The sequence below is a fragment of the Bombus terrestris genome, chromosome 11, assembly GCF_910591885.1.
Source record: "Bombus terrestris chromosome 11, iyBomTerr1.2, whole genome shotgun sequence".
NCBI lineage: Eukaryota > Metazoa > Arthropoda > Insecta > Hymenoptera > Apidae > Bombus > Bombus terrestris.
The window spans coordinates 2,690,260-2,717,037 of NC_063279.1; the positions used below are offsets into that span (position 1 = coordinate 2,690,260).

The 26,778-nt window shown below is 36.2% G+C and overlaps 2 protein-coding genes across 3 annotated transcripts in view; both read right to left on the bottom strand.

Moving 5' to 3' along the window:
- Positions 1–72: 72 nt before the first annotated feature.
- On the bottom strand, positions 73–3,221 carry LOC100645682 (transcription initiation factor TFIID subunit 5). The gene is made up of 11 exons (XM_012313173.3): positions 2,931–3,221; positions 2,579–2,764; positions 2,296–2,498; positions 2,020–2,216; positions 1,741–1,945; positions 1,541–1,660; positions 1,330–1,475; positions 1,105–1,242; positions 844–1,037; positions 484–775; positions 73–399 (listed from the first exon to the last, which is right to left on the bottom strand). Exons 1-11 carry the CDS (start codon positions 2,991–2,993, stop codon positions 185–187), a joined length of 1,959 nt encoding a protein of 652 aa, XP_012168563.1. The 5' UTR covers positions 2,994–3,221; the 3' UTR covers positions 73–184.
- Positions 3,222–7,782: 4,561 nt separating this feature from the next.
- The window catches only part of LOC100645566, a 623,360-nt gene continuing 604,364 nt past the window's right edge, over positions 7,783–26,778 (bottom strand). Inside the window, exons 3-7 of one of the 2 annotated variants that reach the window (XM_003398708.4) lie at positions 26,536–26,656; positions 25,049–25,230; positions 20,015–20,107; positions 11,419–11,498; positions 7,783–10,444 (exon numbers count right to left, since the gene is read on the bottom strand). In XM_003398708.4, the coding sequence (XP_003398756.3) occupies positions 11,422–11,498; positions 20,015–20,107; positions 25,049–25,230; positions 26,536–26,656 (473 nt within the window). In that variant the 3' untranslated portion in view covers positions 7,783–10,444; positions 11,419–11,421. The remainder of the gene's footprint in view (positions 10,445–11,418; positions 11,499–20,014; positions 20,108–25,048; positions 25,231–26,535; positions 26,657–26,778) is intronic. The other variant, XM_020865233.2, reaches the window with a different exon arrangement.

Below are 26,778 nucleotides of genomic sequence, written 5' to 3' on the forward strand. Positions count from 1 at the left end.
ATATATAAATATAGTTTCTAGAATCTTAATTCAATACATTATTATTAGGTATAATTCAGGTAGATTGCGTGATCAATATGAAAAAATTTATTAATAAACATTTGTAATTTACAACAATATTGATCCGACGTCAAACCATATTCCATCAGTAATGATAAAATTCGTTGAAAGACATTTATGTTTGCTAAGTTGACTCGAACATTCCGACGCTTAAGAGTAAATTTCTTCGCGAGAAATGTAGCGCTAGCACAGGGGTGTTTTTTGTCGCGAACGTTCGAAGGAGATATGATTCCGTATTCGTTTTTACATCCGGATTATGTGAAACATTCACATCCTCCAAACTCATTTCTTCGGCGAGTTTCGTAAAATCCCACAACTTGATCGTACAATCTAACGACCCTAAAAAAATAATACAAATTATAACTTACTTCTATTTGCTTCATGGTTGTCAAAAAGAAAATGTAAGTAAAGAATATGTCCAACCTGAGACTAGTATATTCCCATCTCTACTGAATGATAAGCAATGAATAGTACCAGAATGACTCGATAAGGCAGCGACAAGATGACCATGTGCTAAATCCCAAACTAAAACACGGTGATCAGCACCGGCTGAAGCCAGAAATCGCCCTTCTGCAGAAAAAGCAAGGGAGTAAATGGGAGCTTTGTGTCCTGTCATTAACCTGACTTGGCTGCCGTTTACGCAGTCCCATAATCTTACTGTCATGTCACTTGAACCAGTTGCTACGTAGTTTGAATTTGGATGGAACTGTACAACCTAAAACAAAATTAATTTGTCGTTTTGATTCACGTTTAGCATTTGAAGTTATACGAATATAAACTTACATCTATATCTGAGTAGTGACCAGCAAATATTCGAAGTGGTTGATGAGAATCAGTTGCCCAGAGTCTGGCTGTTTTGTCGTGAGAGGAAGTTGCGAAATAATAACCATGAGGCGAAAATCTTACACACCATACTGGGAATAAGTGTCCTTTGTAGCATACTACACACGTCCATGTATGCAAAGACCACAGCCTCACTGCAATATAATATAAGTATAATACAATAGTTATTAAGTGTAATTAACACATCATTTTAAAACACACCTGTACTGTCTTCTGATGATGAAAGAAGGAGATTTCTATCTGGACTAAATGATAGACTATATACAGGACCATTGTGCCCGAATAACGACCTCGATATTTCTGCTGTACGGTCGTCCATCATCCTTACTAGTACGTCGTCTGTATCATAATATAAACGCGTTAGTACTATAAAATGTTTATCGTATTCAAAATATCATAACTTCATTGAATGAAAAGAGATATTACCTGCTTCTCTATCTATGTCCTGTAATTGTTCCCCTGTCTTCATCAGTCTTAATTTTTGTGGAACCAGACTCCAGACCTTTATACAAGAGTCACCAAATCCGATGGCCAGCAAACTCGAATCTTCTGCTACTTCAGCTGCTGTCACGCTAAATCTCGTATTACATGTATGTTACCATTTCTTTGTGTAGAACTAATATGTACGTGAATTTACCTATGTACTGTATTCAATAGCGTGTAAAAGCATATAGATGGCAGAGTATCAGGACCAAGTACGACGCGTTTCGATGCTTCTCTTAATGCTTTTCCTTTTTCCAACTTATCCGCGTCCTTCCTATATTTATGATCAGATGATTGATCAGATCATGATTATATAAGAAAATACGAAACAAATTTATCAATAAAACTTCGTACAAGTTGGGCAAAGGCATTCTACCAACAGGAGGTGCATTTGGATCCGATTTAGTTTTCTTAGAAAATAATGGATCCTTTTTAGCTTTCTTCTTTTTTGGTTTATCCCCGTCTACACCACCTGTATCATCCTCTTCTTCTTCGGTTGGAGGCATACATTGAATGTCTGGCTCCTTCAAAAGTCCATAAAATACTTTCGCCTTATTGTCTGAATTAAAAGTTATAGTTTAAATAAAAAACATATTTTTATAAAAGTTTTGGCCTTTAATTTGGATAAATTACCTTGTCTTGTTGCTTCACCAACCATTGCACCTGATGTGGCATCAATTTGCTGTTTATTCCTAGCTACTCCTTCGTACATATCAAAATAAAGATGCTCTTGTATAATATTTAACAACACACAGTGCTTCTTCTCTTGCAAATGTCTTTTTAATATAGAGAGTGTATCCCTCGACATTCTGATTATGAACTGATTAGATCTATAGAAAATTTTACAGATTATTTATATCATAAAATTATATATTATACATATAATCATTAAAGTTTATTAATATATACTTGAAAGTGTCAGTTAATTCATTTCCAGCCATTTGTTCACGTTTTGTGACATTGGACAATCTTTTCAAGTCATTTTGATAGTATTCCTCTAAATTTCTACCAAATCTTTCCAATAATTGCTTTGCTTCTTCAGAATGATTATTGTAAACCAATTCAAGGTACATATGAACCAAAACTGGATATAGAATTGTACCTAATTCATGCTGTCATTTAACAAGAACAAATATATTATTTCTATTGGTTTGTAAAGTTTATTATACATTTTTAAATTTAAATAATCTACCTTATATATATCTAAAGATCCTTCTACAAATTTTTTTAGTTCGTTATATGCCTTCTCATATAGAGCAGGGTCTCCTTCACTTTTGTAGGCAGAAAGAACACTGTTCACTTCAGAATCAGTTTGTTGAGCTTCATCTGGAGAAATGTCTATCAGATTTGCTTCTTTTTTAAATAATTCCTCTGTTCCCTGTAAGAATAATATTTATAAAGTTATAATGCATGTTTGCATATTACATATATATTTTTTGTATAAAAATATCAAACTGTACAAGAGTTGTTTAAATAAAGATTTAATGTTTATATAAATGTTTAAGGTTAGAACAGTTTAAATGACAAAATTCTTTGTCAAATACCTTCAAATTATATTTTCTAAGTAGCTGTAGAACTGCCAGCATAGTACTTTTATCATTATCCATTTTTATCCGAATTTTTATGTCAATAAATTACAATACTTGTTAACGAACAAATTGTGCAAGGAACGAACACCCGCTATACTATCCATACGCGCATATAGGCGCGTATGAACACTAATCATCTAGTGTATAGCCATAAAACCAAGAACGAGCTACGGCCACAGATAAATTAAGACATAGATATGCAGTCAGATCTGTGCGACATGGTAAGACACGATAATGTCGTACGTCCTGAAGTACCGATTCCGTCCTGGAAAAAATCAGACAATTTTAAAGCGGTGGATTTCAAAGTAATATATCTATTTACAGGTACATATGTATACACATGTGCAATCACAGACGAGCTACGGAATACATCGGACACGGAATTGTGTTATCTTGTTCCATGTTTTGACCACGGTTAAATTATTACCGATTAGCGATTACACACTTCACTCACTGAATCTGAATTATATATGAAGTTATTTTAAATAAATGGTAAAAAATAACAAAAAGTAGTTAAGTTCAGTCGTTGAGTAAGCTCAGTGGTCTAGTTTATATCTTTTATTTTCAATGCTACCATCGAAAAATGGCGTTAAATACACAATCCTAACTTTTCGGCCGCAACGTTTTATACTGGCCGATTTGTAAAGCACAATTAACATAGAATCAGTGGTTACTTCGTAACTTGGTATTCCTGAATTTGAATCCTATTGAATTCTAGTAATCATAGGTGAAATTATATTCACTGCTTGTTCGTCGATGATGCTTATTTTAATAGTCTTTTATTTCTATCTTTTTATACCTACATTTTTTAATTATCGTTTTCGGTATTAAAGTTAGTGCTCAGGAGGTAATTTATTTAATGTATTTGTTTTAATTCATAGATTTTTAACGTTTATACGAAAGTTTCAGTTTTTAAAGTTATTAAAATTTATTGGAATTTCAATTTTTATTATTATTGAAATAAATGACCGAAAGTTTGTGCTAAAATTTTGGAACAATAACCTCTTCCTTCCATCAGTTGATAAAGTAGAAATCTGGATCTAAATGTACGTACTTCGTCCATAGTGTTACCAGCATAGACGGTTTTAAATTAATACATTTACATTAAAAATACATATATAAAGCCTTAATTTTCAAAAAATGTATATAATATGGAATTTTAGTTTTGTTGTACTTTATATTCTATGTTTATTACGTAATATAAATAATGTCAGACACAATTATTCTACTATTTTCAACGGTGATTTTTTATGCATATGTTGCTACAAGCCACTAGGGACTTTTGGTGTATAAAAGTTGTTAGCTTATAGCGGCAAATGGGATCGCGAACGGAGAAGTGAGAATTATGTTCGAGGTTTTTCGTTTGTAATATTTGAAAAATTGTATTTCAAGACGTTTCAAAGTAACGATCATTGTGCAACAACTTCGCGTAATTTATGAATTATCCTTTAGAAGAACATTCTACAAGTGACACTTATGGATAACGTCAGAAAGTCTAGTTCCATCACGTGTAATCGCGGCATGTAACATTTAATATACTATAGAACACATATATCAATTGTACGATATATACTGTAATAATTAATTTTCTCTTTTGTGAAACGTTGATATATTTACAAGATAAAACAACACACGTAGAGTTTTGGTTTTATAATATATTTTTCTATTTATTTATAAAACAGCGAAAATACACAGTGACACTTTTTTCCATTCCTTTTTCTCGTATATTAACTGCGTGTGGATTACTCAATTAATATTATCTTCAATTAACACGATCAGTAATACCGGCTAAATTTCTTTTCATCGTTTATCCTGGCAAAAATGAATATGATTATTTTACATGATATAATCGACGAATGATCGGGATCTAATGTAATGGCAGTCAAATGCTTTTTTAATTAATACTCTGTTAATCGTTTCGACTGATAAATCGAATGTGTTACTTAACGTATAACGATCACGATAAAAGCTCTTATTGGCATTTCATTCGTTTAGAATATTTCACATATTTCTGTTAATCTTTCGTTTCATAACATGGTAAAATAATTTAATGCGGAAATATCATCTATGATGGCTTTCGTCAAATACAATTTCACGATTCCATAGTAATCGTAAACATTTTTACGAAACATTCATAAATTCGCTACATATCAAGTTCTATCGAAATACAACGTTTTAGCATTTAACTTGTTGGTTATCGAAATAAACTTTTTACGTCGTTTTGCTGACATTAATAATATTAAAGTATAAACAAATATACATACGTATACATATACAAATAGACATTAGGAAAACATTTCCTTCGTAAATCAAAAAACGAAGAATTATCTAACGATAAATTTCTTCGTTCAAAGTATAATTTTCATGTTCGTGTTATTAGTCCGTAGGATTCTCTTTTGCAAGCGATAAACTCTCGAGAAAAAGAAAGAGGACAATGGTTCTTTTTCTTCGTCGCACTGCGTACGATCGTCTGAATAGATTTCTGAAATTTCTCATGGTCTTTCACGTAATGAAAAGGCCATGAATGTTTCTCGAATCGGTAGGTGTTTTACGTTCGTACAAGGTAAAACGAGAGCATAGCCATTGATTTCGAAATATTCGTGGTTTCTTGGTCGAATGGTAGGTACGATAAACGAAAGAAATTTATACGAATGAACGCGTATTACGCGATAGAAAATCGTCAAACCTTGTGCTTCTTCATTTTTCTTCGCCGATAAAAATTTGATCGCTCGACAACGACGATACGAATAAAGCGTTGAAAAGTAATAGCATGGACGTGTGCCGTTTACGATATAGAATTTGAAATTAGCAGTGAAACGAAACGGAGGCTCAGCTGGAACAGGAATAACAAGTCAATAAGTAATCCTTTGCTATCGAAATGTTCGTCGGGGTATCCGCAGGCTTAGGCGAGTACATTCCGTAAATGCAATTCCATACGTGAAACACCGATTTAAACGCCTGTATTTAGTACGAAATAATCTATCTCTATAGCCGTTTTAATTCGCATTTATACACAGATATATACAATATGGATTACAGTAACATACGACGTTGATACAATTGGTCGCGTGTCTGCGTGTTGCGCGCCTGCTAATTCTGATCCAGTGTTCGAACGTACGTCTGGCTCAAACGATACACGATTTATAGAAAATGAAAATACGATTTTTCGACATTAACGAAACACTTGGTCCGTACGAACCGATGTCTAGCAGATGGTCCAGACGATTCGACACTTTGTCCGTGTCCTAGTAATCTGTGCGTAAATCCCGCGAATAACGTGACAATATACAATTTATTTATCAACATTTAATTATTCAACGATACGGCTGATTTTATTCAGATATTCGCCGACCACGTTTATCCTTCGCTCGTTACTTCGATATTTTCATTTATCGTTTGGCCGTTCACTTTTTCAAGATTTAAATAAATTTTCCCAACAGCCTTGTTGGTTCCGTGTTCGTGAATTGTTTGAGTTCGATGTACTCGTACATGTATCGTTCGTGTATTTTTCAAAATTACACAGAGCAATTATAAAAGCATATTCTCCTCGTTTCGATACATCGCGCGCGTTTCTACCATCGAAGGCAAAAGAATTGTCGATTTCTCGCTTCGTAAACGATTCTCTGATCGTTTCAGGTTCGTACACGATACTGTTCGGCCAAGAGAGAATTTCTTCGCGCACCTTTCGACGTAAAGAATTCGCTTTTACAATCGATCTGCTCGATTTTGAAATATCTTATACTGTATACAGGAGGCAAAGGAATTATGGCTACAAGTTTTGTGCGTCGATAGAACGTATTGAAAGAAATGAGAGATGCGCGTGTTTTCTCCGGTTACTTGCTACAACAACGTCGAACGATTCCCGGAGAAATGTAAATATCAATTTCTTCGTCTCACGTTACGTTCGATAATCGCTCATATTTCGCACGTTCGCGTCGTCTATCTTCGAACAGATATCAAGTTTCCATAATGTCGAAGAAATGGATAAATAGAAGCGTTCGTAACCGAGTGAATTTGGAAATTTACCGAAGGAATAATCATCGCGTTGATTATTAGCTGGTTAAATCGTCGTCGTTATTAAAATATTTTTCATTATTTTTCAATAAGTTCTATTACTCTAAAAAATTTGTATCTAAAATTTCCTTACAACCTCTATACACGTAAGTGAATTCAATATACATGTTAATTGCGTTATTTACAGAAGTAATTAAGACATAAGTAAGAAGGGGTGGGGGGGAGGGGGCTTCGTATAAAATTACATGGTATCGATGCCGATCATTCGAACTACACAGACGCAAAAGGTCGCTGATATTTTATAATTTGATCTGTTCAGATTCGATGTCAGTTTGTTCTATTAATATCCGTTATTTTCTGTCGATTAAATCAAACAAACATAATTGCGCACGATTTTTTTTCAATTTTATCATACACAAAGAGGAGCCAAGGAAAGGTCAACCCTTTGCGTGTGAGCGTTTCACCTGATAACCGAATAAATTTTCGTATTTCGATCGAACTGTCGGCTCGTTTAAATCGTTTATTTACACATTTACGATTTTCCCAATCGTTTCTATCGTCGAAAGCCGTTCGCTCGAAAGACTCGAGTTTTTAGAGCGGAATTTGCAGAAGTTTGTAACCAGGGTAACCGATAAATTCTCAAGTACAAACGCTAACGATATTCGATTGTAAAAGTGTGACGAGTTTATCTTTTATCTCGCGCAGACAGGCAAAGTTGGAATTTGCGAAATAAAAATGACGAGCCTGCCGGTAAAGGCAGCAGAGATGGAACGAAACGAATAAGCAGAACGTGTATCGTTAAAATGAAACAGAACTCATTTATTAAAATCGTTACAGTTTATCCAATGTTTCAAACGGTACAAACGTTACTGAAAATATTCGGAAAAAGCGACGAGGTCGAAGAATTGCGTGAATTCTTTTACAATATAATTACCGCGTAAAGTAAGATTGAAGAATCAGTTAGTAAAAATAAAAACCATACATTGCTCGATTCTCGAGAGCAAATTAGTCGCTTAATAATTTCAATCATCGAATAGTATCGATGTTAACAAAGAAAATGATAACGTATTGTTGTTGTTGTTGTTGTTGTTGTTGTTATTATTATTATTATTATTATTATTATGGGTATTAAATATTTAATTAGAATATTTTTAATTAGAATAGCAAACTTTTCAAACGAGGCTACAATTACTTAAGATTATATATATATATATGTGTGTGTATATATAAACTGGAACCTTTATGAAAATATTGTTTTTCTCAAAGACTGCTAAAAATTTGAAACTCATCAGAGAAGTTATCAGCTACCCTATTTTTTTAATTTGAGGCACGCGTTACACATACATATATTTCCGATACCGTCCCCCGGAAAATAAATTCGGTTTGCCTTTATATTCCTTGCGGCAAGTGTATCGTTCGTTCGTTTTTCCTTCTTTTCTCGGCGTAGAGGTAAAGACGAACGTTAATTTTCTTCGTCATATCCGGCATCTCTTTGGAAGATACGGACGTTTTGTGGAATATTCAACGACACAAGATACACCGTCCAGCGATTTCTTTGGTACAGCAATGTATTTCGCTTTACAAACAATGAAAAGTTTAATTTTTTTTTTTTTTTTTTTTAATCCAAGCATCTGCATAATTAGAATCGTCGGATGTTCGTACACGAAATTATAATACAGAATTTCCTCTTTTCTTCCTCCCTTTCGTCCGATAGGCTTTCCGCGTTTTAAAGGACTAGAAGTGCTACAGAGGGCAATTTATTTACAACTATAACGTCTACTATAATCCGTTTTCTCATTCTTTCTTTGCTCTCCGTTGAACGTTACATTCGCTACGCGCGCATCCAGCCTCCATTACCGATAATTCGAACAGTCGAATTTAATTAACGATCACAACAACAACAAAATCTCTCTTTTATACTTCGTTCGTGTTCGGTCGTTGAACGTACGAAAGAATATACGTTTTTATCGGAAAATGAAAACTTGGGTATTTTCTAGGTCAATGTATAATCTTCCTGGAAAGTTTTAGCTGGCGTCTGTTACATGCCGTAGCGAAAGATACATTATATTGGCTTGGCAACTAAGCGATTGCGGACTATGTCAATACCACCTAATGACAAAACCCGCAATCACTTAGTTGCCAATTCGATAGATTAGGCCTAATTTAATCAACGAGAAACTTTGGTGCGTACAGTTTGGACACTGTTCGATCGGGTATTTTCACGTTTATCTTTGGTATGGTAATTTACAGAACAGCGAAGATAGAAACTAAACGTACGAGATAAAGGAAATTACGCGCTAATTCTTTTTTCCCTCGTTTAACTAAAATAATAACAATACAACGATAAAAATACCTGCGCGAGCTTTCCAACTATTTCGGTAAATCGATAAATTTAAACTCATCGACTTTACCAGCGTTATCGTCTCATGTACATCGAAATTCTCCTAATTTTGTTTTTCTCTCGTCAGCATATATTTTTATTTCTCACATTGTTACAATATAATTGTCACGTTTTCATTTCGCGATCAGGAATAACACACGTGATAAAGTTAGTCGCAACATCGTCGTGGAAAATGTACAATTCATTTTTCTTTTCCCGTGCAACATCGTCGTTATCCTTCGGCTCTAAATACTCGTCGTAATCGCCTCTTCGCTTGCATTTTGATACCGCATATTGTCGCAGCTATTTACACATATTAAAATAATTACACATTCAAGTTACGTATAATCAATATATATATATCCACTCGGCTTTCTTTTCTTCTGTTTAATCGTATCTTCGTATTCGTATTTATATATGTATATATAATATCTTATCTGCTGTATATCGTATGCAAAGTTCCATACATCTTAGTCGTTTAAACAATATATTATGAATCTGACGTAACACGAAGAGTAACAAACACAGTCTACAATATGTGACTCGAACTGTAATACGATCATCAAATCTTGAACATTATTTACAACGCCATACTACGAAGAATGTTCTCCTTCTCTTTTTCTCCGTCTCTTTCCTTTCTATCAACAGGTTTTTACCTATATCTTTGGTTTTAAATCGTGTGCACGCTAGCCACGATCAACTAGAATTTCATTACGAGTACAAATAACACTCTAAACAGCGCGTATAATGTATCTTTGTATGTTTCTCTGTGTGTTATCATGTGTGTTAACCGTATTTGTCTGTTAAACGTGTGTTTACATGTATACGTATGTATGTGTACGGAGTTAGAAACAGGACTTTCTCGTGCTGACGACGAACGCGTACGTTGATCGGCGCGTTCGACGTCCGACGATCGATTCTGTCGCATTTTGTCAAACAACATTTAACGTGGGCACACCGTGTCTGTTGATAAGTATCTTAGGCAATGAATCATGGTACAAGACGATAGGGCGTAACGACGCAGCTTCCACACGTCAGTCCGTCAGTCGCTTTGCACTGCGTTTTAAGCGACCACCTGCAATCAAATATTTCATTATGAATTTTCTACACATACCTTTCATATATTTATATAATTCTATCGTGAACGTTTGAAAAAGTCGATATTTCCTTCCTTACTTTTCTTCTTTGCGATATCGTTTCTTTCAGAGAATACAGTTTCGTGTTTTGAATTCCGTGAAACCACGTGAGAAAGAAATTTTCAATTTTTCCGCAGGGATGTAAAAAACTGGCGTGGATTACTTCGTTATGTCGGAAATTGTTTCTCGAGTGATATTTCTGGACGCTTCTGGATGAAAATATTAGGTTGTCCGAAAAGTTTCTTTCGTTTCATAAAGTGATAACAGATGAACAACAATTTCTGTTTTATATTATTTTATTGAACTAGGTATGTTCCGTTTCCTTTTATTTCTATTATTACGTTCGTGCATAATTCAACAAACTAATATAAAACAAGAAACATAGTGCGTCTATTATTTCCTTATAAAACGAAAGAAACTTTTCGGACGACCTAATATCTCGTCGATGAAGCGATATTTTGCACGAGCTGGACTTTAGCGAAAATTATTTGCCGCTTAAATGAATTGACGTACGTGACAATCGTTTATGCGTGTAGGAACAAAAATCAAAGTAGATTTGTTACGTTAGAAGTATGTAGATTAGCTTTTCCTAATTACTTACTTCGAAGGCAGAGATTTTTTTAAATAATCTTTAAAAGAGTTTTTAAATAATTGCATAATTTATACAACGTTTAATGCTTGTGAAATTGCAACGACGAAGTTGTTGGATCGTTGCTCGAAAAATGTAAAAGATTTTATGGAAATTAGCTACTTGAACTACGTGTATCCTGCTCTGAAAAAGTTACAACTCTTTGATGTTTTATTCAGAGGATGTAGGCCAATTTAACGTAAAACGTATCAAATTCCACGAGAGATAAGCAAATTGAATTTGAAATGATTTAACGCAGAAAATATTATATATTCATTCACTTACCTATTAGTCGAACATGTTGACCAGTGCTTGTTGCGCTATGACTAGCAGGACGTTAATTGACAATCCAGAGGCGAAATTTCCTGCAATCAAAGAACAGTTGGCGTCAAAAGAAGGAAATGTACTTTTATATCTTAACGTTAACATTTGCTCGAAACGTATTTTCAATGCGTTCCTCTATTTACTATATATCCTTGCTGGTTGTAGTTGATGCTAGTGCAGTTGCGTTATAATGCTCGAAAATCTAATAAAACATAAATGTAAAGTCATTCGAATCAGCTGGCAGATCGCGCGTACTACGATTTCGTATATCTATGCGTTTTACTATACTCCATTCCAATAAGGATGTACGCCCCGAGGCTTACTATAGGCCGTGTTCCTAACCATCTTCCTTGGTACTACAGTGTGGCAGACAGATCGTCTTACATGACTGGCGAAATATACCCAAAGTAGCGATAAGCGCATAGCTGTTGTCAAGCAGCGAGTTCTAGAAACATCGATTCGCCTTCAGTCCGTTATTTTACACAAAGAAGGTGGCATACTTGATCATAAGCGCAAACAGTTGCGAGACTCGAGCGTGGTGGGGGTCGTCTCCCAGAGAAGACAAAGGAAAAATTCGAAGGGCAGTCAGTATTATTTGAGGATTCAAACGGAATGCATCGAAAGGTTGAGAGTAATAAAATCGAGATCGCTTAGTCAAACGGATACATCGAGAAATATCATAAAGTTGGGCCGAATTACAGTAACAAACTAATTGTATCATCGTTAAATCGTTTGTGACGTGTTCATTATAATTTTAAATATTGTTAAATATACAAGTTTATATTAACTCTGTTAATTCAGCGTTACAATCGTTTGAACTACCTCTGTTATCCTAATTGAAACAGGAGAACGACTGATTCGCGGTGTCGATTATAAGAATCGTAGCGAGAATTTACGCCTCTCGACTGCCAAATAAATCGCGAGCTTAAACTTCATATATACATAATCAACTTCATATATACGCTTATATCCCTTTTTGAAAAAAAAATTCTTTTTCAACGTTATCAAAGGAAATTCACGTCTCAATTTCTTTTCCTTGCCCGGTCGTTATCACCGCGATCGATGGCGTGCTTTTTGCGTGCATTATTATTTCAAACGTAATCGACCGGCGGACCGGTTAACCAGTGCGTTACACGTCGATAAACATGCCGATGAGCCAACGCGCTGCAAAGTATCTTTCACGACTGGAAATTATAGTCGCGGATACCATTTTCTTTTACGGTGGCCCGTTAAGCTTTGATTACGATCCGGCGAAAAGTTTATGAGATACGACAGTGGTATAACGCCGCTATACTTTGTTCGTGACACCAGCGTTACGCTAAGTCAGGGACCGCTAATGTAAACTGCATGTCCTTAAATTAGGGGAATGTGTTCCGCGAACCGGGCCGTTTCGCTTTATCTCTTCTTCTTCTTCTCTCACCCCCTGTCAGCAGAAGGGGTTTCCATTAGCAATAAGAATTAACTCGCCGACTACCGCCACGGCTAATTACTCTCTTATTTGCGAGCTTCCTTGTTTTACCTATTGTTTCCTTCGTTACCTTGGGAAATGTTTCCATTGCTCGAAACTTTTTTCCATGGTTGGCCGATTTAATCGTTGGCCAACGGGGAGGTGGAACACGGAGAGGGGTAAGACAGAAGCCAAGAGCGGACGTAACAATCGTACAGGACGCTTCGGAAATGGCCCGGCGAAAGATTTAATCGTCGACGTAGAGCAGTGCTTCGTGGGCGTTTCGAAAACGTACGGTCGGACGATTTAATCGTCGCTTCGGTTGGAAGTTTCTTCCATAATGGTGTGCGTTTCGGCAAGTTCAGTGAACTCGATCAGGAGAAATTTTCCGCGGGGAGAAGAACGTTACGCGTCGCGTATGATGCGTATACGTTGACTCCAACGATTTAATCATCCGTGGTGGAAGTTGTTTTTCTTGCGCAATGTGTTTCTGGCTTCTGGAAAAGTTCGAGTACTCTGGATATATCTTGCGTTAGCGTCACAGAATCGCGCTGCTATAAAAATTCGATGGAATTTCTGCAGTATTTGTTCGCGATATTTCTTTGATTTACGATGGAAATTTGAATCTTTGAGATTTTCAAAGTCGAAGAAGACAAGAAAAGATGGCTCGTATGATTAAAAATGCAACTCGGAACCAAATACGGAAAACGTAGTATAGGTACTTGTGTATGATATTCTTGTGATAAAATTAACGTATTCCGGAACACGTGTTTCTTATGTTGCAATTATAAGAAAGTGCTTGGGGATTTTTTAAAGGTTTACAAATGACGAAAACGATTTTGATCTTACTCCAGAAACATTATTCCCTTTGTAGACATTCACGAAATACCGTACCATATTATGTTCGGAGACTTTTGCTTGAATATTCTTAACAAATTGGTGCTTCCAAGTTGTGTCACTCTTGAAACAAGGATGCGATATGTATCTATAGCTGATCCGTTTAACACTTTGACTGCCACGTCGAAATCACATGTTTCGCTGAGGGCGCCACGGGAGTATTTTTATTATTCAAAGCATATAATGGCAAAATAGTAATAAATTGACGATGTAAGACAACATTCTTCTCCAATGGACCGTTTATCTTATTGGTGGTCACCCGTGATCACCGTGGTGCCTCGGTAACAGTTGATAGCGACATATTATAAGAAGGCTCCGTTTATTTCAACAAACCATTCGCATTCGTTATTTCGTCGTAAGCAAAACGTGCAGAATATATCGTTGAAACGTGTAGAAGATATTAGTAAACGGTATTTGCTCATTCTATATATAACAGTAAGGTATGTTCACACTTCTAACTTCAATTATATGATTATAAAGCAGCATTTACGATTATTTTCTAAGGTGTGTTTATAATAATATTCGCAGATTACTCCTCAAAGATATGGATGCAAATACAGTGCACCGTTAGATGCAAGATTTGTTTTCATTTTTTTTTTTTATCGATGTTCTAATAAAAATGTTTAATCGTCCAATGGGGCACTTTTCATTTCAAAGTACCTTCTATTTATCGGTTATATCCAAAATGCCCTAACTGTAAATTTTCATACAATTTTTACAATTGTAAGAGGTTGAAGCGCTCCGGTCACCAATGATCGACCATCGTGGCGTCACAGGAGAGACGGTCATACGACCGTGGCCGGTCGTATATGACCAACGTGGCAGTCAAAGTGTTAATATCAGCTCAGTTGGAATAACGATTAGTATTAAACGATGAAATTATGTTTCCTCAAACAAGTCGCCTAGAATGATCAATGTTTTCGAAAATCATGCGTTTTAAGCGAAACGTTAGTATTTAACACTAGAAATACAATTAGCAGTAGTCAAAGTAACTGGTTCTACAATTTTATAAATGTGTCAAACCTCGTTTATGGATCATAATCCCAGATGGATTAATAATACCAAAAATGTATTACATGTATTACTACATAACATGGAGTTGTTTCTGTAAGAATATAATAAATTAATAAATATAAAAATATTCCATTATTATGTATTTTTTAAAGACCAGTCATTTTCACTGGTTTTGGTAGAAATAGTTTCGTGTTAACCATCGGTAGTTCTAGCGTTAATATTAAATTTCGCACTAAATGTTTTGTATTTGGAATTAATGCGATTTAATTACAGAATATATCCGTATATGTGGAAACACTTAGCAATTTTAGTTTCTGTCGCCCATAATCAGGGAGACAGCAGGGAGTTGAAATTGAATGCTGCTGATTTCGTGCAGTTATAGCGTATCCATATGATAATGATCCACCGGCATTGCTATCTGATGCAAACGAGGTCTAACTTCCATGGCTAATTAGTGTACATTGTTAGAAGCATTGACCGTCTGTGTTAACTTAATAACAAGTAGAAATTAATTTTCCAAGTTCTTTGTCTATTGCTCATTTTACTTTGTTCTAAAATGATCAAATGGAAGAAACTTTCTAAACTGGATATAAGCATTTAAACGAAACGTCTGGCGTCTATGAAATTTAACTAGATCCACGCTGTGTATCAACATAATCCAATCTCGTTCAAGTTGAAACACGTTGAACATGTTTATGAGCACGATTTCCGATGATTCGCGCTACCAATTAATTGAAAGACGTACTTTGGCAATTCTTAGCTAATTTCAACGTTCTACCTTAATTTTCTTTGTTCTTGTTCTTTTCCTTTCTTATAGTATACTTTATAAATAATACATATCAGAGCGATATATATGTATAAACGAGATTTTAATCATTTCAACATGGTTAGAACGAAATCAATCGATCGCGCGTAATTTCTATTTGGTTGAAATAAAGATACGCTGTTCTCGAATAATGTTAATTAATTGTCTCACTTTCAAATTTATAAAACTCGTCGGTTTCAAAGAATTCTTTATGTACTACATATGCTACTTATATAATAATATGTTCATTTCGAGGTAAATCGTAATATTTAATATCGCTCTCTTTCCTTAGTAGTAGCTCGATAACTATCAATGATAAAATTAAATCAAATTAACCTACCAAACTGAATTATCATAGAAACGATGCTGATACGTTAACAATTTCGATATCGCAAATTTTCAAGTACGTTCGAATGGACTTTAGGACGGAGAAAAATTGTGACTCGACTTTTAACTAAGCTTTAACCCTTTGCACTCATATGTCGAGTGTGACTCGACATTAGTTTTTATCTCAGAAGCTCCTTTGTCGAGTTTCACTCGACATTCTTTCATGTCCACCTTTGTCTGCGAAACGTGCGAAAGAAAAGCAAGATTGCATGCTGGAAATTGTTTCAAGATATATCACACACTGAAAAATTACAAAATACAACAATAGCGTGAATAAAACTGTTATTCAAATGAATTTCTTTCTTCCTTTATTTATTTAAATTCTTATTTTTTAGTTCAAGTAGATTTCAAATAAAACGCTTAAAAGCGTCGGGAGCTGCTACTAACGAAATTGAAATAAAATTTCCAGTGCAAAGGGTTAAACGTGAAAAGTCGTAAGTACGTAGATCAAATGACATTAAAACGAACAAGATTACGACCAAGTAAAAATATCATCTTTCCGGTTATTACATATATTTTCAAATTGAACGAGATATCGTAAACTAATCTATCCGCGTTTTCCTGTATTCGAGAAAACGCCGATACGTTTCCCGACCCGCGGTGGCGTTCGAATTGCTTCGTCCTTCTAAAATCCTTTTTTTTTTTTTTTCGTCAGACCTGCCACCGTATTACGCGGCAAAAGAAAGTTACACACGCCGTTCCCCTTTGATGCTCGGCTGGAAACTTTAACGCGTTGCCGGCGATATGGATCGGCAAACTGCTTGATAGCGTTATCACCGAGGAAATTCGTGCGCCAGTGTGTAAGAGGAGAAGGTATTAACGCAACCTCAACTTCGGCTATTTATTAGCGTAGCGCAGTAATGCCAGCTGATGAGCTTCAAGAGGAAATGCCACTTCCCTTCATCCCCTTCAACCAGAACTTACGCCGCTGTTAGTTTATTAACCGTATCCTTCGTTGATGCTCGATTATCAACGAAGAGATTAATCTACTGTATATACGTAGCTGGTCTTCGTACGTTATTTATTCTTTTTCTTGGCCGTCGTCGGACGGAAACTCGAAGTTTTATTAATTTGCAAGCGATCGAAATTAAACGCCACGTCATTTAGCGTTTACAAGTTTGGATTTTTATCTTTAGTGGAATAAAAATCCTCCTTTTACGCTCTGCAGTCTTTATTTTATACGAGGGAAATAGATAAAAGTTAAAGCGTCAAGGATGAGACGAGTTAAATTGTTTTTTACGATGAAGAAACCTTGTCGGTTTGGTTGAATTTCAGTTTGAGTTTCAGTTTAGTCAGGTTTTAAACGCGCGTATTCCGAGAAATTCAGAAACAATGTAGCTGCAGTGTATTATTTGGTATTTCGTAATTATTCTCTTTAGCTTTGTTCGATGATTTAGAGATAATATAGACAGAGAATATTTTTCGTACTTCAAATACTCTTTTCAAATATTTCATTCGACGCAGTGTCGTTTTCAAGGAGACAGCTTGAATTTAATTTAGTTTATCAGCGAGATTCAGTGTTTCTGAATTTTTTATTAAATTACCTAGAATACTTGTCACACATTTTTTGTCTTTGCCATCCCGCGGCGTAAAACTTTGTTAATTTGCCCAGTATTTTTTCCTTTTTTCTCGATGAATTTGAATACTTTACTAGCGGGCGGAATATTTGAAATTCAGTTGAATTTCAAACGGATACGTTAAACAGAATTGTTAACGAAAGTAAATACCTTTTACCGGGTGATTCCCGCGTGATTTCCTCTGCCCGTCCCATCGAATTAAAATATCTCTCTTTCTCGTTCTCCTAACAAATTCATTTTCATTTATAAAATCTTCAATTCCGCGGGCTCCCGAATAAGAATCTCGAGCCCCACTTTTTACACAAATTAGATAACATTTATCGTACGTTCTAGGTGTTTTCCTCTGTCTCTTGGGTCGTTTAAAGAAGTAACGTTGCAAACTGTGCTTGCAATGGTCGTTTTGCGTGATAAGAAACGGCAAAAGAACTCGGTGATTACACAAAAATTCTCCAGCTTCCTTTTGCTAGGAACGCCGTGCGAGGAAATAAGTCTTCTGTCGGGGAAATGAGAAACGCGATATAGCCGATACTGTATCACGAGAAATCGATTGGTCGAGGAAATTCCAGATGATTCGCTTATCGCGATTATCGACTCGCGAGGCTAGAACATTCATTTTTAAAAGCACTTTTGTTCCCATGCGCTGTTTCCTTTTTTTTTTCGTTACTCCAACTGTTTGTTGTGTATTTTTAAACGACATAAAAAAGAATATAAAAAAAGAGATTAATGAAAACGAAAAATGGAGAAAAAGCGAAAGAAGAGTCAGTCGATGAATCAGAAGTGGGAGTAATAAATCATAAAGCAACCGAAATGTCCGCGCCTGTATCGAAAATTATTACCCACCATTCTTTGAGAATTAATCTTTCGCGTGGTTAAATATTTATATTCTATTTCACAGAAAGACAGTAGCCTGTTCACAAGCTTCGTTTACTAGTGGATTTATACAAACATTAATCTTGATAGAATATTTACGAAGAAACGTAGTTGCCATTATAAAGCACATTGCGGACTCCTGCTGTTTATTTATTTACTATGTCTAGAAATTGTTTGTATTTCCTCTTGCATACCGTATGCAAATACTTGTTATTTTGTTAGCCCGGTTGGCATAATTAGCGTATAAATATTTTACTTGTCGATGAGGAAGAGGCGTGTTAGCAGAAGGACACGTTGCACAGTTGTTAACTGTGCTCGAGATGTTTGAAATTTGGGTTACATCGTTCGAGAACTTTGAGTAGATTGAGCTGTATCTTGTATGAAATTATTTCGGAGAAAAATAAAAAGAGAAAAAACAAAAGACAATTTTGTTAAAAATATGGTAACCAAAAATGTTTAACTAGGAGATTCTGTTATATGAGATCAAAGAGAAAAATAAAATAAATAACATAAACGAAACGATGGTATACTATTGTTCGATATGTAAACTATTACTCTACTGCGTCGAGATCAAAATTAACTTTGTTTTATCCGTTGATCGTTGAACGCGTTTCACGATGCGTGTGTAACACTGATCGTAAACGTAGAACAGAGATAAAAATTGGACATCGGATGCAAGCAGTGAAACGAACTTAGGAAGTATTTGTATGCCTATGGTTAACAATTAACGATTCTAACATGATCAGAGCATCGAACAGCATTTGGTGCCTCGGAATAAATGTCAAAGTGCGATAGAGTGCAGAAAACACGATGCCAAAAACAAGCTGTTCAAAGGTATGCACCGAAGCGAACGGTTTTTTGAATTGAAAGGATATTCACGTGTATAATATCGATTATCCAATATATTTATTCGTATAAAGAAAATTAAAATAATTCTTGAAAATCTCGCTCCTGTTTGATTCAAAGCGAACTAGAGACTAAGAAATAATGTTTAAATCTATTTTAACTTTTTCCTTGTTTCCAAGTAAATAAAAAAAAAAAAAAAAAAAAAAAAAAAGAAGAAAGAAAAGATAATATCACAGTAAATCGAACCCTAAGAGGGGATAATATTAATATTTCTTAATTTTCTCAACTCTATTGAAATCTGACAGTCCATTGCCAGAATCTATGAAAAATCCACGTTTCCACGATATCTGTACGTTTCAGAGTTTCGGTTGCAGGATTTCATCCGAGAAAAGAAACAGATTTCGTTGGACACACGTGAATGTTTTTCGGAACCGAAACGTTCGGCTACGAACCGTTCAAGGCAGAAAAACCGCGTGCTTCTTGTCGGCGGGTTCCTGCGGAATCTTCGCTTGCGAAATCATGGCCCCGAGCATCTAAAGCTATTTTCAAGCGTTCACGAGGAAATTTGGGCATGGGATCGGGTCGCGGGGATCGGAATCCCGTACGCAAGAAAGACAACGAGATCAATCTTGTCAAAGTTTCCAATTCTCATGAACGATGGTGGCTTATGGTGGTGATGTCGTGAATGGACGAGGAGAAATTTACAAGCCTTACCACCACCATTGCCAGCCTCTGAGTCGTTTAGCGCGTTCATCTCCATTTTGTGCTGCAGCTTCGTTGTAGCGGTTGAAGTAGTAGTAGGCGTTCCTGCACAATAAACACCACATATCGCGTCCATCAAGTAGTAAGCATATATATTTCTACGAACTGGGTAGTTAGAATGTTAGAGGAACGGATCTGGTCAATCACGACTAGTTAGTTCGTTCTAATAGTTTAGCTTGGTAGTAACGGAGCAAGTAATATCGTTTTATAGTCTTAATTTGCTATATTAAAAAAATTTCGTTAGAAAAAAAAACACACACACACACACTGACAAGCTATAGAAGTTTAGACATGAATTTCTTTCTAAACGCTCACACCTTATACGTACAGTTTATTCTTGTTAGAAACGTAGAGAAGAAGCGAAGATCAAAGAATGAAAGAATATAGAAAATGAAAGTTAAGAAAAGGAACAGATATGGGGTTTCTATCGGGTACGAGATACATATTTTCCTAATGTGTACATGTTATTCTACGAAAGCGGTGGAATTTATTATAGCAATTTTCTATTTATTATAAGAAATGTACTACGTATATATAATAATAATTATATTTTAATTCAACTTATAAATTGTAATTATATTTAATTTAAGTGATTTAATTATTTGTAAATTGTAATTGAAAACGTCGAATCGTTAGTAACAAATGAAACAAAAGATCAACCGAAAGACTAAATGAATCTGGTGAAACTTATGAAGATGTTTAATATGCGCATGCACTCGAAGATTATTCGTCTAATCGCGCATATTCATACCGCGTTTTGTAAACGCAGTATAAACGCAGTACGGCGTAGCAGCAAATAAAAGAAATGAAATTCTGATTGGAAATGGGTCAGTTTGTTCCGAGGTTTGGACGTGTCGCAAGCGTGTTTTAAATATTTTGTACTATATTAACGGACATTTCGTGGTCGAAACGTAACAGTTTCTTTTCCAACTACTCTATTTTCTTCCTTGAAAGTATACGGAGATAATTGCATCAGATGGAAACAGAAGATAAATATATTTCCGCGGAATATTCCTTCGGCCAGATAATTAATGTTTTGCGGTTTGGCGCAACGTTAAACGAGCGCTGCATTATACCACATAATGCTTGGGAAACTTCAGGAGTCCTTTAATTTTATTATGCTAGTTCCGTGACAAGTGAGCGAGATAATCACGTAAAGGAACTAAGTTTTCAGCACGAGTTATCCAATGAGAAACGCGAAAAGTCAAAGTTTCTCGCGTCTATTACATTTGGAAAAATGAATTTCGTAATTACATCGTCTTCATGGAACGAGAATGACGTTACTCTATTAACTTTTTATAATACATTTACGTAGCGCGAAATCTGTATTAATAATTTGTTAAGACAAGGATATAAGACATTTTTCATCCATTTAATCTCGAAAAATAATTCTAAGGTACGTATATATAAATTAGTAGTTGTAAAAGTATTCTTCTTTCTCTATACTTTACTAGTCGGTTATAATAAACGTTACGTACGCGCAATTTACAAATTCAATTGCAAAATGTTACGCTCGTCTCACATGTCGATTGCACTTTGTATATACGGCTAGTAGTAAAGACGAATTAACGATCGGATTCGTTCGATTCGATTTAACTCTATCTACCATTGGTAGATCTTTCGTATGCTACAGTTACAAAATGTATCGATTGATAACTTGGAGATGGAAGTGGTTGTAAAAAGGATATAAAGCGTTTAGAGAGGCGACGACGAAAAGAAGTTTAGACAGCACGAGAGAATTATATTTTCTACGCAATTTCCATATTGGAGGACAGAAATTTGTTATTCACAGCTGGTCGATATTTCGCTGACCACATAAATTACGAATACTCTTAGACGTTCTCTGCACAGAATTTAGAACACGCTACACTCTGACGACAAATAATTCATCATCGTTCGTTCGTTTATATCAAAGTATTAAGCGAGTTTCGCAATTCGAATCAACCATTCGACAACATCGAAATCCGTCAACGATAAAAAATTTGGTAAACGATATTTGCCCGGTCTTCTACCTTGCTGCGGATCAAACGGCTGGGATCGGTTATTAGTCGGTGGAAGTTTGCGCGCACCTGTTCTGCCGTAGACGGCGTGACCAGTAGTACGTATCAATAATAAGTCGGCCGGGCGAGAGTTAGCGACGCGGATCGCGATGCTCGTCACGTGCGCGACTGTCGAATAGACAGGGGCGCAAATTGGCAAACACGTGGGACGAACGAAGGGCTAACGAAGAATCCACTCTCGTGTGAAAGCGAGTCGTGCACCGTTCTATAACGTGGAGTCGTATGTCACGAAGGATGATTCGACCTCCGTGAATTTTTTCCCTGGATCCTTCGAGGAAAAGCTCGTGAGACGTTTGATCGGAGGAAGGAGGACAGGAAGATTTAGTCCAGCGAAGCGAGAGAAAATTGGACGATAATAGACGGGGCGTGCTGCTTGCGAGTACAAGCAATTTAGCCTGTGTGTAATTTAGTCCTTTCGTTCTTCGTCTACGCCGCGTGGCCACGGCTGCAACCGGACGAACTGAAAACCCTTCTTCGGTCGAGATGATAACGAGGCAAGAGGAAGGACGTGGCTACAAGTTTCACCGCAAAATACACCGGCCGTCTGTGAGCAAACGTGATGCACACGCCAAGACTGTCGACGCCCACTACTTGACCCATCGGCGCGGGCTGGTCCTCTTAGGACTTTGCCCTTTGAACTCGACTGCCATCGCTGGAATGTCATCTTGCCGAGATCAGACGTTGCCAGGATAATGGGAGGACACGTATAATAAGCCGAAACGCTGTACGCTTGATTAAGATGATTTTGGCCAGCGACGCTCGCGGTTGCGTCCAGAATGGTGATTAAGGCCACAAGGTTTTAGGTTCTGCCGGGTTTCTCGTTGAACAGCACGGAGGTACATTTCAAAGGCTCTTACCTTTATCACGTATATTTCTACAAATTACATTTGCTACTTCTTTTCTCGTGTATATTCATGGAAAAAGAGATTATCCTGATGATTTTCACGATTACGAGATTACAAGAGAATAAATGCAGACTACCGTAGTCGAAGAATATGATAAGCAACGATATGATTCTAAAATTCGATAACCAACTTGCCAAAGCTCCTTTTATTTGCTTTCGATGCTTAATACGTATTTTTGCTCTCCGTTGGACATTCCAAAAATGACGATCTTTAATTAATCGTTTAGAAAATTTCGTCGATTTATTTTTCGAGAAACATATACATATATTCGCGAAGCTAACGAAAGTCGTTTAAAACCATAAAACGAACAAAAATAGTGGCCCGTTTTCTCGCTTCAAGCAGATACCGTACGACACATCAAATACTTTGAACCTTCCTTCGCTACGAGTCCCACGTATTTCTCGCTTTAGTTAAGCGATCGTAAAATGTTATTTCGCGTTCCGCTCGAACTTTTACGAAACTCGACTTTTTACGGGATACTCGCGATTACTTCATCTCTGTACTTCTCGTCATTTCTCGTGTCACTTTATTATCCTACTACGCGAGGAACTAATTCGGTCAAAAGAGAACGTGCTCGGCCGGAAGTCCGTCCGGTGGCGTTTGCAATATTTTCTCGCGGAAGCAGAGACGCGGAAGGCTGCGACATTTCCACGCGCGTCCGTGTATCGTACTCGAAAAGATAGAGCCGTGACAGAAAAAAAAAGTGAAAAATAAAAAAAACACGTGAATTGCCAGAATCGCTGGTAGGAGGGTGGTTTATTTACTGACCCAAAGGAAGATATCGCTTCGAAATTCAACGTTGACGTTAACGTTTCGTAGTACGTGACGCGAACGATGCGTATCGTACGCTCGCTCCGTACACGCGCATAAACATGTACACTCGTACGCATACATTTACACAGATGGGTACACACGTACATTGCACATTCATATCTATACAGGGTTGATTTCGTTGACAATCGATCATGTTTAGTTTGTTATATTGACGCTTGTTGTTTGTTACACGGTACAGAAAACATGTACACACAGGAGACACAATTGCACGCGAGCCAGGAGAATTCTTCGAATATTATTGAATAACGTCGAAATACATCGATGACGCGTTATATGCATTGACGATCGTTACATTATATTTTGATAAATACGTGGGTGAAATTTTTTAGTAGCACAGCTTTAGTTGACAGGCCTTGCGATACTCACTTTGCGAAAAGTTACATGTTTAGCGTTCGACGATGACGATACTTGGCTTCGTAATTCCGTTTGCAGTATCGTTGAATCGAAGCTATAATTGGTAGAAAAGTACTTTCGCGATCTTTTTATGTATACTGTTAATCGTCGTTGTTCGAACGGAAGTTGTTCTTGAATCGTTTAAAAACGTTAGAATTTTTTGTAAGAGAGAAAAGATAGTTTTAATATTTAAATAATTATAATCGTACCGCATGGATTGTTTTCTAAGACACTACGGATCGCTAATAATTAACCCTTTAACGTTAAAACGTCCGAATCACCAGAAGTAACATCTTGTTCCACGATCGAGAAATACATTTATCGTTATCGAGCAAACTATCGCGAATTTCATATATACTTGCGAGCGTTGGCGTTGAAAAGTTGAAAAAAGTTGAAAAAGAAGATTAAGGTAAACCAATTAAAACCACTCAGCGAATTTATCGCGGTTATAAAAGCGCAAACTTGGCTGGGCAAATATTTATGTCGCGAAACTGCCGGGCAAACTGAGTCGCGTTCCTATTAAAGGGTTGACGTAAATCGATTTTCCAAGAGACGCGAGAATAAAACGTCTTTAATTCGCGGTAAATGCGGCCTGCATTTCCTCTTTTCTCCCCTTCCCCAAACCTCATTAACGAGCTATTCCATTTTTTTCCTCTTCTTCCCCTTTCTCGCCGCAATATGAAAAGATCGAAGGTAAAACGCTTCCGGTAGCGTGCGACAGAGAAAGATAACAGAGACCGTAGAGATAGAGAGACGAAGATAGATAGGATAGATTAAAATACGTTTATACTAACCGGGATAGTAGACGGTTTTGTGGGAAACGTTGTAGTTCGCCTTTGGTATACCGAGCAAGCATTTGACAATCGCTGCTTCCGGTAAATCTTCGTCCAGTAAGGTCGTTCGTGATAAGATATCGTACAGTCCATCGTGACGCAGCGTAACAGTGGGCTTTGCTGTTTGCTTTTCCGGGACACCCCTGCAATAGAAGCGACGTTTGCAAAATTATCACGGCCACGTCTCAACCTGAAATATCATGCAATATGTCGGCCGAATGAGCGGCCATTAGCATGTTAATGTTATTTCGGAGACGCACGCCCGTCTCTTGCTACTCTGTTCTTACTGTTCTTGTTGTTCTTGTAAATGCTGATCGTTGGTCTTTGGAATAATAGCCGGGCACTTTTAATTTGAAACAAGAATTCCTCTAAAATTAAGCTTCTATATTTTTTCTTTGGCATGGAACAGGGTGTACATATGGTGAACTTAATTCCGAGGATCTGAGAAATTTTAATCGCCGAATGGAGGAAGAATTATTTCGTTAGAAACAAACTTCGAATTGCACGTAAACAGAATTTAGAGTTTCGATCGACGCTTCGAAAATTCGAATCGTGATTATTCAAAATGACAAATATTCCAAGTTTCGCGTGTAAGGTTTCAAAGTTATGACAAATTTTCTAACGAAAGAACGGTAATTAGTTCAGATAGAGATAACGGTGAATTTTTCTGTAACATGCAAGTAATTTATAATTCTGTTGCTCGATATTTTATTTTACACGTTATGTTTAAAACAATGATAATAATAATGCTTATTTAATATAATTAACCGTTCGCTTTGTCTCTTTATACGGTTCGTCTGTGTTGCAGGTTTATTATTACAGACAACACAGTGCTACAAGACGAATCTCATAATTTTCATTGTTATCGTTGAGTGGTTTGCAGCGTTAAAATAAGACAATTTTTCCGTTTGTTTTCGTTTCGATGCTTTTATCATTCATATTTTTTTTTCTACATACTTTTGTTACGCTTGATCCATGCAAAAGAGCTTCTATTATTAAATTATTACATCGACTACATAAAATATTATTTCTCTCAACGTTTAACAGAAAGCTCTTACGCTTTTACAATTATTACGCGTGCTGGTTGCCTTCGTTATTTTACACGAACTTTTATTCGTCATTAGCATACTCTGTAACGCGTTAAATCATTAATTTCTTTTACCATAGAATGAGAATTTTGCGCACGTGTAAAATTCAAGAATAATTTTTACTTTTTCGCTTTACATTTCAATGTGTTTCGACCAGAGTAATTGTAAATTACAGTTTCATTCTTTTTCTTTTTTTTTAACGAAAATGATAACACGTATCGTGTTGTTTCGTGCACAGACGTTTAATTCGCTAACAACGAAGCGGAAGTTCGTCTTTATCAAGATCTAAAAGTATCAGAAAATTAGGTAGTTTACCGTACTGCATGGTTGAGGGGTTGAAAAGCTTGCTGGAGTACTTACTCGATGGATATATCCAGGGTGGGGTGTGGATATAATCCTTCTGCCATACACGTTATCTCCACCCCGTCCTTATTATCTATAGTCTTCTTTCTATACGTAAGATCGAATTTGTCTTCCGTTGCTGGAACAAACAAGTTTTATTCGATTAAATAAATGGAGTATTACGGTTCAATTAATTAAAATACTTTATTAAAAAGAAAAAATAAAAGATATACTGGAAAGAGGTGGAAAGAGGTACAGAAT